This window comes from Ahaetulla prasina, chromosome 5 (assembly GCF_028640845.1).
Source record: "Ahaetulla prasina isolate Xishuangbanna chromosome 5, ASM2864084v1, whole genome shotgun sequence".
NCBI lineage: Eukaryota > Metazoa > Chordata > Lepidosauria > Squamata > Colubridae > Ahaetulla > Ahaetulla prasina.
In genome coordinates this window covers 94,338,778-94,351,182 of record NC_080543.1, presented here as the reverse complement: position 1 = coordinate 94,351,182, position 12,405 = coordinate 94,338,778, and the positions used below count along the sequence as shown (strand labels likewise).

Sequence of the window (12,405 nt, the reverse complement as noted above, 5' to 3'; positions counted from 1 at the left end):
GTGTGTGTGTGTGTGTGTGTTATATATTGAAATTGAATCAAATCAATTTTATTGTAGTCACAGACCTGTACAAAATGCTAAAAAGGAAAAAGAGAAAAGGCAAGGATAAATTTCTCAATTTATTTTCACTTTGCTTCCCACATTCAATATCTCCATCCTCACCTTGGTCCAACTAGAAAGAACCATCCCTGGATGCAGGCTTCCCCTTGCTTGGGGTTATGAATTAAAAAAAACTTGCTTGAGGTTACGAATTAAAGACAAATCAGTTTGCACCAAGAAGCTTTTAATGCAGTATTCATTAATTCAGCTGAAAAAGATGCTGTCCTGTGTCTATACCCTTTTTGTTTGAGACAATCAGATTCTTTAAGAAACAAAAACAAAAGTGATTCAGCCTATCTCAGAATGGATGAACATTTCTGGGCCTTCTTGTTTATTTCTGAACCATGTTGTTACAACAGAGGAGTGATTTTGCAAAATGATGAGTTATAGAGGAGTTTTAGATTATTATTCCTGTAATAATTAGATCAGGTTGTCTGGGGCAAATATTTATAGTATAAAATATGTGGATCATAATAAAGTTTTTATATTTAGTTGCTTTGTATTGATACAAAAACAGGAAAATCCACATTATACTACTTAATTTTTAATTAACTTTTCCTAATCATCTTCCTATAAGTGACTTTCCATAAACTACACTTTTTAAAAACAGAACTACTCCATGCAGCACTTTATTTTAATTTGTGTTAAGCATGTTTTTGTATGAAATTTTCCCTGTTTTTAATGTAAGTTTTTCTTAAATATATATTTCTTTGTGAAATTTTTTTTAAGGTGCCAATCCCTGCTAAGGCACATGTTCTGTGAGATCCTTTTTTTTATCCTACTAAAGTTTGAATGTGTGTTTGTCATCAGTTTTTTTTCTTTTTTACATTTTTTATATTTTTACATTTTTGTATATACTGTAGTTCTTCTCACCCAAACATTTCAGTTTTGTTAAATAGGCAGCTTTTATCCATCTGTTCTCAAAATTTAAAGTTTCTAATGCTGTTGTGGAGATATTACACAAAGTTTTCCATCATAATATCCAGAATTCATTATTTGTGTCATATTGTTCATATTAGGTCTCACTTACACCCAGCCATGGATGGTCATATGTGAAGGATAATGGGAATTCTCTTTCCATGTGTTTGTTTGTTGAAGCTCAATCTGGAGCCTCTTAACATGGGAAGAAAGAGTCCCACCTGCATTTAAATAATCATTGTGTGCTTGGGAATATGACGTCTGTTCTATACAGTAAATTGTAGGGCTGTGCAAGTGCTTTTAAAGAAATGCTTCACAAAATACAAAAGTACTTTAAAGATCATTAAAGCAACTGCATCTTTGCTCCAAATTTGCATGTTGCTGCTTCCAGCTGTCTCTACACGCAAAGCAAAGGGGCTGCTTTAATGATTTAATCCTTTTAATAAAGGGCTCATTTGGGCAGACAAGAAAATCTGCTTTCTTCCATCCTCAAGGCAGGCTGAAAGTTTGTTAGTATGTAAAGTGTGGTCTTCATAGCATTGCTCTTACCATGTTAAGTATAAGCTGCCATCATCAAATGAAGTTGTTACTGATGCTGTTGTTCGGGGCTGTGAGAGTGCTTTTGTACTTCAGTTTGTAAAAAAACAGGCTGTGTAGAAAAACAGACTTTGTATCAATCACCAGACTGCAACATGTTGAATGACTGCAACCAACTCTCGTACTACAACCACTATGACCCTGCTCACCCTTCCTTTCCATTATGTCAGCTCTTTGTGATGCAGTAATACAGACAGGACCCAAAACCATAAGTAACTAATACTAATACATTTATTATAAGGTTACAGTAAGAGAATCCAAGAACCCAGATTGCTGAGGGCAATATGCTGACTTTGTAAACCACTTAGAGAAGGTTGTAAAGCTTCGTGAAGTAGTATATAAGACTAAGTGCTATTGCTATTGCTATCTTGAAAGCTTGAAAGCACTCCTCTCCTGCTTTTACTCTCCAGAGAACTAGGGAAGCCCCTGAAATACTTTGTCTACTTCTTCCCTCCTTTGGACTGGTCTTTTGTATCGTCAAGGAAAGAAGCAACCTAGAACTAAGGAGAAATTTCCTGATAGTTAGAACAACTAATCAGTGGAACAACTTGCCTCCAGAAGTTGTGAATGCTCCAACACTGGAAGTTTTTAAGAAGATATTGGGTAACCATTTGTCTGAAGTGCTATAGGGTTTCCTACCTAAGCAGGGGGTTGGACTAGAAGACCCCCAAGGTCCCTTCCAATTCTGTTATTCTGTTATCAGACCATTGTTTAGGCAGCAGTTCTTCATCCAGTCTCCCAAGGTTATTTTCCCAGCCTATTATACCATGGCTAGTTTGATGGATACAACTAAGGCAAGGAAATTTTACCGAAAGGCTAAAGCCAAATCTGAAACCCGTTGTCTTATTTATACAGCATTTATACAATGAATACATGGAGAGACACAATAGTTTTTGGAAGAAAAAAAAACTTAACAAGTTCCACTTTCTCCAGCAGCCAAAGCAATAGCAGCCATGGAGGAACAGAATCTCACAGCTTGCTGGGAAGGGGTGGGTGAAGCCCAAGAGATTGCTGATCCACCAAAGATTTCCCTTGTGTGCAAAAGAATAATTTACACAAGAGATTTTTTTCCCTCATTTTCTTCCCTCCTGCATTGCATGGTGTTCTTTTAAAATATTTGCCCAGTTTTAATAAATCATTGCATATCCTTGCCTCTGTTGGATGTAGATTTAAAAAAAAGGGGGGATTTATCTGGTCTTCCAGAACTTGCACAAGAGAACAAATTTTTAAACAGCACCAGTTCACAATAGCTGCCCACAGTCCATGTGGCTATACAATTATAAGAGAAAGAGCTTTTCCCTGGAATTGTCATGTTTCTCAAATGGGTGCCCTTGAAATGATTTCTTGGGGCAGTACTCTACAGGGAATCTCACCATGTAGTGTCACTAACACAATGATCTTCTGCCCCATGCAGAGAGACCCTGGCAGCGCTGATTGGCTTACTGCTAGGAATGTGCTAGGCTTTCCATGAGCTGTGTTGTCTTCCATCATAAAGAATCTGTATGGCATCTTCTTTTAATGAAGAAGCTCTTTCACAAAAGCCTTTCCCACAGCCTCAGCAGTGGACTGTAACATGCAGGCTGGCAAAGGTTACCGAAGTCAGTGTTCCTGTTGACAAATGGACAAGTAGCAAGTCAGAGCCTCTGCTCCGGGTTATTTATGAAACTTGGATACAAGATCTGTGATCTCAAGGCTTAGCAATAAGATCAGGTATGGAGAAGAAAAACAGATCTTGTGAATCCATCTCCAGTCCCCAGCCATTTGCTAGCACGCAGCTTAGTGGCTGACGATTAGCATCCTCAAATCAACATTCTGTTTGGGATATTCTAGGACTGCTGAAGTGGCTTGTGGAATAGCTACTTAAATGGAAAGAGTTAATATTTCTGCTTTTTTTTCTTGCTAAGATACATCTTTATTTTCCTCTACCTAGGGGAATACACGATAATGAGGGCGCATTTTCATCTGAAAAGGAAGATTGGTTATTTTGTCATCCAAACTTACCTTCCCTGCATTATGACAGTAATCTTATCACAAGTATCATTTTGGTTAAACAGAGAATCTGTCCCTGCTCGAACAGTCTTTGGTAAGTACCCTCCTTCATACTTAAAAGATCCTTTATTCTGGGATTTCAAACCTAATTTCCTTTGCAACAGAATGCAGGGGGAATCTCTAAAGAAAGAGGCAATGCTTAATTCTTCCTGACAGTAAATTCCCCCTCCACCTGTACCCAATCCAAGCACTTTATCACTTCTTTCTTCTTCCCCCTCCGAGGAAGATACAAAAGGAAAGTAACTCTAGATACTGTGAATCAATTCATGTTCAGTATTTTACCTGCTTTTCTATTTCTCCGTAGAAAAATTGAAGCCTAGAACAATATAGGTGTTGCAGAATAGAATAGAATTGAATTTTATTAGAGAGCCAGTAGAAGGATAATGTATATCAATTAGTTTGTGGTCCAATAATGGTTACTTGAGAACCTAGCTACCAGTAAGACAAAATTCCCGGTATACAATTCAACAATCAGAACAGATGGCAGATGGCAGATAGGAAACACAACTGGATGAGCTAATTCTACTTTATTGTAAGGCTACTTTAACAGAATCTTGTAAGTCTGAAAGTAAAATTCCTCTCCCATTTCCTTACACCCGAGAGATTAGGGAGGGTCTCTTCAGCTGTGCTACACGATCGTCAGAACCTTTTTTTTAAAAAAAAATTTAAAACATTTTTTTACTACCGGTTCAGGTGAATAGGTAGTAAAAAAATGCTTTAAAAAAGTAAAAAAAAAAAAAAAAGAGGTTCCGACGATCGTGTTGCACATCTGTGAACATCGGGACCATTTTTTACTTTTTAAAGCATTTTTTTTTACTACCGATTCAGGCAAATAGGCAATTAAAAATGCTTTTAAAAAGTAAAAAAAAAAAAAGGTTCTGACGATCATGTTGCACAGCTGTGAACATCGGGACCATTTTTAAATTTTTAAAGCATTATTTTACTACTGGTTTGCCCAAACCAGAGCGAACCGGTAGCATTTCACTCCTGCAACAGACTAAGAAGCAGACAGTGTGCACACCTAAAGCTATTTTTATTGCAATATAGTAATAGTACAGTAACAGAATCTTGTAAGTCCAAAGGTTAGAATATAGGGAAATGTTTAAATTATAAATCGTTTTTAGGGAATGGATTTGAAGATGTATAATATTAATTTGGAAAGTTGATTTTAAGGGAGAAATTGAAATGTTATAAACTAGAAATTATTTGATTATAGTTGAGATACATTTCAGATTGATAAAATGCAAGTTTAGATAAATTAATTGGAATGTATATGGGCACACAGGATTGGGGATCAACCCACCAACACAATGTATTTGGATTGATGATAATTTTATATATGTTTGTTTGTTTAAAAAAAATATTAAAAAAAGAATCTTGCAAGTCTGAGGATGCTTCTCTTCTCCTTTGCTTTATCTTCATGTTTATTAGAGAGGGGTCTGTCGAAGGGGGTTTCTCAAATTAGTTTCTTGGAATTGACTTAAACCATGTTTGTTGTCTTGATAGTGGATCTTTCCACTATCCTTCGGGGTTATTTCCTATGCGATCTACAAATTCATGTTGAAAATGACCCATCTGAAAAGTTTTACATATTACACAATTTAGGTAACAGTGAGGCATGATGGTTTAGTGGCTTAATGACACTGGAGATGGCCTTTACTCAGGAGTGAAATCTAAAAATTTTCCCTACCGGTTCTATGGGCGTGGTTTAATTGGTGGGTGTGGCTTGGTGGTCAGGTGACTGAATGGGCATGGCCAATAATAATAAATAATAAAAATAATAAAGTATACAAAACTTGGGAGCGCACCGGTCTACCTTCTTTAAAAATAGAGGCACCGGTCTACCAATTGCCTTTTTTTGGGAGGCACCGGTCTACCTTCTTTAAAAATAGAGGCACTGGTCTACTAGCCGCCTACAGCACTGATCAGCTGTAGTGCGGCCCTTTGAAGTGCTGCGGCAGTCATTTAAGGCTGTTTGCAGCTATATCACCACCGAGAGCTTCAGGAAAAGAGAAGAGGAACAGCGAGGCATGGGCGGTGGGGGGGGGGCTACTACCCGCCCCCATCTCTGAACTACCCGCCCCCATCGCTACTGGATCTCATGATCCGGTCCGAACTGTGAGCATTTCACCCCTGCCTTTACTCTAGTAGTTCAAGTCCTAGCACTCGTGCTGGGGTGAGCTTCTGTCCCACCTAGCAATTTGAAAGAATGTTCTATGTGAGTAGATAAATAGGTTACCACTTCAGTGGGAAGACAAGCTGGCGCTTCATACAGACAGTTAGAATCCCACCGGCTGTGGATCTTCCCAGCTGTGATGCATGTTTGTGGCTTCAGTGGAGGGAGAAGATCCTGGATAATACTGCAGGAAAGCTGCTTGTCTTTCTTTCTTGTGCAGTGTGTGGTGCACTTTGGAAAGCATGTGAACCAAACAGGGCTAGCTATTAGTTAGGCAGCCAAATTACTACTCTGTATTAGCATTATAGTCTCCTGACTAATGTAACATCGCCATATGTTAATAAATAATGAATAAATACATTTTAGGTAACTTATATCTTTCTCTTTCTCTCTCTCTTTTTTAAAGGCGTGACTACAGTTCTTACAATGACGACCTTAAGCATCAGTGCCCGTAACTCTCTACCCAAAGTGGCTTATGCTACTGCGATGGATTGGTTTATCGCTGTATGCTATGCCTTTGTCTTTTCTGCACTGATTGAATTTGCCACAGTCAACTATTTTACCAAAAGAAGCTGGGCCTGGGATGGCAAAAAAGCTTTGGAGGCTGCAAAAAAGAAGGTGGCTATTACAACTCCTTGAAGAAGTAAATTAATAAATATCAAAGGGGGATGTCACAAGTATTCTAGACTTCCTGTTGGATTTTTTTTTCTCCATAACCTGTTTGGATATTTACATTCTTCTACTGCCCCTTTCTCGATTATGAGTTGTCCTCATTATTATATCATACAATTAATTGACTGAACATACCTGCTACACTTAATGCTTCCATAATTCTTTGGCCACTAGTGACAGGTATATATATACATATATAACGTAAACCATGAGAAGTAAAGAGTCAAAACAAAACAGGCCATACAGAAGCAAGAAAAGTCCATAAAGGATTTTATGGTAGGCACAAACAATCCTGGGGAAAGAAAGAACAGGAAGAAAAAAGAAAGGAAAAAGTGAAGTTAGGGGAATAATATAAATAAAAGCATTCATATGTTCTTAAACTTTGTTTCATATGAAGTTGAGGACTAAGAGACTCAATTCAAATGTTTAATAAAAGCAATGGAAGCTGAAGTAGCATAACAGATTCTCTGAAAAAAGGTTCCATGCTTAATGGATGATAAGAAAGAACTTCCTTTATTCTTTCTGGATTTAAATGTTAAGATAAATCTTTCACCCCCAACCTGATAAACGATTTTCAAAAAGAATTTAACCATATATTAAGAACCTCTTTTAGCTGTAACTAGAATGGCGATACTTCCATCGCTACTCCTCCATGTAAAAATGATGTCTTTATGAAACCATTCTTAAAGGCTGTGCCACATCATGCTTGCAGAATGGCAAAACACTTATCCGTTTAATAAACTAGGATGTTGTAAATGACAATGATAAGAATCCAATGAATATTCTATTATACATAGTATAACCAGAGATTGTATAAAATGCATTTTTAATGACCCAAGCATCTCTTTTTTTAAAAAAAATTACAGTTTCCCAATGTTATTGTTATTGTGTGTGTGTGTGTTTCAGAAAAAAGAACGTGAATTAATGGCAAATAAAGCCATAAACAGCTATGCTGCTGGAAAGATGACGCCCACATTAAACATACCAAAGGACTCCACCCCTTCAGTCATCTCCAACTCTGTTTCTTCTCCAGCCATACCCATTGAGAAACCAGCTGAAAACAAAAAGACGTATAACAGCATCAGTAAGATTGACAAAATGTCCCGAATAGTTTTCCCTGTCTTGTTTGGAACATTCAATTTAGTTTATTGGGCCACATATTTGAACAGGGAACCTGTTATTAAAGGTGCTGCTTCTCCAAAATAAACGGAAGGACTTCCAGATCAAGTGTTAGCCATACTTGCAAAAACAAATGCTACCAAGGAGAATTTGAGGTTCCAAAAGATTTTTGAACTTTGGGCAATATTCTTCAGGAAGTTTTTGCATGTTTAACAATATGTACAAAATTATTCTTGCCTTGATTATTTCTACATGTAACCTCAGATGTTTGTGACAATTACATAAATGGCAGCAGACACTAATCTTTTTAGGACAACAGAAGACTTGGAACATAGTTTCTATGCTGCTGGATATCCTGCATTGATAGTTTACAAATGAAATAGGGTATATTTTTTAAACTGTTTGGGCATATACATATCTGCCATTTTTTTATATTTCGAATGTACATTCATGCAGATAGTGGGACTGTGAACTTTGCAACCTGCAGAGGTATTCTTACAAGCTGTTCCAGAGTTTGTCCATGCTGGAACACTCTAGCTCATAGTCATGCTGAATGCACATGAAGTGGATTAACAGCACCTCTTAAGAGCACATGCCCACAAGCAACTTTTGGCAGACCACTGAAGTCTACACTCCTTCCCTGATAACTTGGATGTGTGGAACAAACATTACTGCTCTAGTGTCACAGGCACAGAATTGTTATTTTTTTGCCTCTGAATGCAGCATTTTTTTTATGAAGGCCATCTACACTTTGAAATACAAATCTCTGAAAACTGGACTAATTTTCCAACCTATTATCTGTCCTCAGCTTTGATACGTGGTAGCAGTGCTCGGTGTGTAAAACTGTCTAACACTTAATACTGATGAGAACTGCTAAACATTACTGGTGCCCATGACATACATATCGCAGGGGACCTTGAACCCTGTGATGACTGCCATGGGTAAGATTTTTCTAGATAATGTCATAGAATGCATAATATTCAGCAGTGTACAGGGACTGGCCCTTCCTTTCTTTGCATTGTAAAACTTGTGCAAATTTTGTTGAACCAGGTGTAGCGCTTTGTATTGGTATATCAGCCACATTCTCTTGATTCTGGTCCATGACTTGCCATTTGAACTGAGTGACTTTCTGCAAATCAAGTGGTCCCTCTTTAGTGGCTTCATAGTGCCAAAAGGCTCAGGTAGCTCCAGAACCTAGGACTTTGAAACAGTAGTGGCCTAAAAGCACTGTTGTGCCTGAAATGCAAGGTAAAGACACTGAAAGCTACTCTCCCATCTGCCCACCTGGATCGGTTAGTTCAAGCAAACTCCTTCACTTCTATGATAAGACCAGTCCTGGCAATAACACTGTGGTTGCCTTTTCCAGATGCCACTCTCGATTCACCCATTTCCACAATTCTTTCTTTGCCATTCTGAGAATCTTAACAACTGCCCCATGGCTACCCATTCTAGGCCATCTCAGGTTTTACAATAAGCCACAATAGTGACCATAACAGAGGTTAGTCATATGTAATTTAGCAGATTTAGCTGCTTCATTTGACTATGAAAGGCTTGCAATGAAATGGTATTATTTCCAGTATACTTATGGTATTATTTATTTGGCCTACCTACAAATTGCTTCTCTTTTTTCTGTTAAAAGTCAAACTATAGCACCCTTCCAAAAGTGTGACATGCCACGGTTGGTATGAAAAATTAATATAAAACTGTTAATCAGTCCCATGACGATAAAAGGTTACTCCAATGATATTGCTTGCATTGTAGCAGGCCACAAGAAGAGAAACTGCAGAACCCCCATTGACTACCTAGAACTTTGTGTATGGCTAGTTTAGAGAAAAGAAGGATTGAAAGAATACTGGAATATTAGTATTTGAGGGGCTGCCACAAAGAAGAGGGGGTCAACTTACTTTCCGAAGCACCAGAGGGCAGGACAAGAAGCAATGGATGGAAACTAAACAAGGAGAGAAGCAAGGAGAAACCTCCAAAGAGTGAGAATAATTAACCAGTGGAATGGCTTACCTTCAGATGTAGCTGCTTCATCACTGGAGGTTTTTAAAAAGAGCCTGGATAGCCACTTGTCTGAAATGGTATATGGTCTGTTTGGTATAGTGTCTGCTGCTTGAGCAAGGGATTGGACGAGAAGATCTCCACGGTACCTTCCAATTCTATTCTGAGTTGAATTGAAACTTACAGATGTACTACACTTTCAAAATCTGGCACATAAAGGAAGATTTGTTTATTGAACTTGGTATAATTCTCCTCATCCCAAATTATAAAGCAGTTTTAAAAACGAATACAAAACAGCATGAATTAGAACAATATTGAACCAGTTTACCAATTTACCAATCTACCAAAATTACCTACAGAGTCTGAATCTTACTAGCACATAAGAACAAAACCATAGCTCATTAAAGCCTTGACAGTTTCTAAAAGTTTGATTTTCCTGCATAAAGGATATAAAAAAAAAGTGCTATACAAACTATATATCAGTTAGGAAATCGATAGAGCTCTGCATAGAGGTACACTAAAATGTACAGCAAAAAATTAAAATTGTTTTACCCTGATAGTGTGTTGGAAATAAATCATGCAGAGAGCAAATATATTGCCCAGCTTGCCATGACAGTGGGAGGACAATTTGGTGTAGAGTTTAAGACACTATTTGGCTTCTTGCCTTGGGCGAGAAGCTGATTGGTAACTTCGGTCCAGTCCCTATCTCTCAGCCCTAAGAAACAGGCAATGGCAAACCTCTTCCAAAATCTTTCCAAGAAAACTGCAGGGACTTGTCCAGGCAGTTACCAGGAATCAATTTCGGACTCAAAGGCCCATGAAAGACAATAGACTTCTTTACATAGACTTCATCATAACAAAATGTGCATGAACCACTTTTTTTTTTTTGCCTTTTACTGCATTTCAGTGACACTTGGCAGGGTGGAACATCTTTCATTGATGCCATTGTCCCAGACTATCAGTCACTGTGAGAACAGGCATTTTGATATCGATGGAACTGTTTTAAAATGCACTTGCTAAGACTCTGTTCACTGATTACTTGAATTTTAAGGCCATTACCTACATACCCATTAGGAAAATGAGGAATTTTACCTTTCAGGGAAATACAAACTTTGATTCAAATTTAAGCTGCTTCCTGGCTTCTTAATCATCACTGCTCCTAAACAGTCATATATTGCATGAGATTACATTTTAAAAGTAGACTAGAACAATACCCAGTTTAATTCTTCATTTTTATAAGAAAAACATAATCATTTTTAGAACATTTCCCTCTAGTGTTCAGACAAAATCATTCTACAATATTTCTACTATAATAAAGACAAAGAAATGAAGTTCTGTTACAAAACTCTTTCAATCAACTTCACCAGTATTTGGTTTGGTACCATGCCTTTTGGATAACTTATATTTCCAATGTTGTTTGCTTTGTTTGTGAATGATTAACATGCAGTCCTATGCATGTATATCTGGGATTAATTCCCACTGAGATCCATAGGACTTCTGAGAAAATGTGGAGATTATTTTGGAAAGCTGCAGTCCTATGTACACTGAGTTGGAAGAGAACACAACACAACATGTATTTTTGTGTAACTATGCCTAGTATCAGGCTGCATATGTAATTTGAGTTTACTTCAATGGGTTGTTTTTTTTCCCTGCATAGAGACATTGCTTCAGAAGCTTTTGTAATTTTATCTTACTGTTTAAATTAAAAAAAAGAAAAGAAAGAAAAAGACTGTTTAATGTAATCTTTTCCCAAGTTTGTTTGTTTGTCAGGAGAACAAGTAGGACCTACCACTGGTCCTGTTGTAAAGTAAAATATTCAGGTTCGATTTTCCATCTCTTTTCAGTAGTCCATTCATGGGAATTGAATACTCTTAATTCAGTTTATAGGCCCTTTCACTCCCTGTGCAGTTTTGGAGGTCTTTTCACTCCCTACCCCAATTTTATTTTACTTCAGGAAGTTCTGGTAGGGTATTTCACCAAGTCTGTTGATGTCACCTTGTGCTAGGTAGTGATGCTTTGGTTATCAGAAGTGAACAGGTCCCTGTTTTTTCTTTTGCACATTAGATTATGATTCCGTTGATCACTTACATGTATGCATTGGCAACAGGAAGGGTGTTTGGCCATTAAACACTTTGCTTGCTCCATTCAGTCACCCAGACTCCACCCCGCACGAGATTATAGCGCCATTAAAAAATTATGATGATCACTTACATGTATCATTTGATACCCCTATTATCCTAGTACAATAGCTGAATTATCTGGCCAATAAAAGGACAGGAAGAGAGCAGTGGTACCAAAGTGGTACCTATTTATCTACTTGCATTTGCCTGCTTTCAAAGTGCTTAGTTGGTAGCAACTAGAGTAAGAATGGAAGCTCACCCCATCATGGAGTATTTCAGTCTTGAACTGCTCACCTTCTAGTCAACAGCCCAGCATCTTAACCACTAGGCCACCATATCCCCTTAATAAAAATATAAAATAATAATAATAATTATTATTTTTTATTAATTATAAAAGAAGTAGCACAAAACAGTGTCATGGTGGCCTGGAGGTGAAGCTCTCACCTCATAATCAGGAGGCTGTGAGTTTGATCCTAGGTTGTGGCAGATATTTCTCGGTGCGAAGCAAACTGCATAGGTGTCAGGAAGGAAGTCCGACCAATAAACTCTCAGTTCTATTCTGTCATGCAGATTCCACCTAGATGCAAGAGATTACAGGGTCATTAAAAGAAAAAAGTAGCACCTATCAACTCAGCAGTAGCCTATTTAAAT

At 37.6% G+C, this 12,405-nt stretch overlaps 1 protein-coding gene across 2 annotated transcripts in view; it reads left to right on the top strand.

Annotated features, from left to right (window-relative positions):
* The window catches only part of GABRA5 (gamma-aminobutyric acid type A receptor subunit alpha5), an 85,132-nt gene extending 77,415 nt beyond the window's left edge, over nt 1-7,717 (top strand). For both annotated transcript variants that reach the window (XM_058185365.1, XM_058185366.1), the window contains 3 exons: nt 3,545-3,697; nt 6,246-6,457; nt 7,418-7,717. In XM_058185365.1, the coding sequence (XP_058041348.1) occupies nt 3,545-3,697; nt 6,246-6,457; nt 7,418-7,717 (665 nt within the window). The remainder of the gene's footprint in view (nt 1-3,544; nt 3,698-6,245; nt 6,458-7,417) is intronic.
* Nucleotides 7,718-12,405: the final 4,688 nt, after the last annotated feature.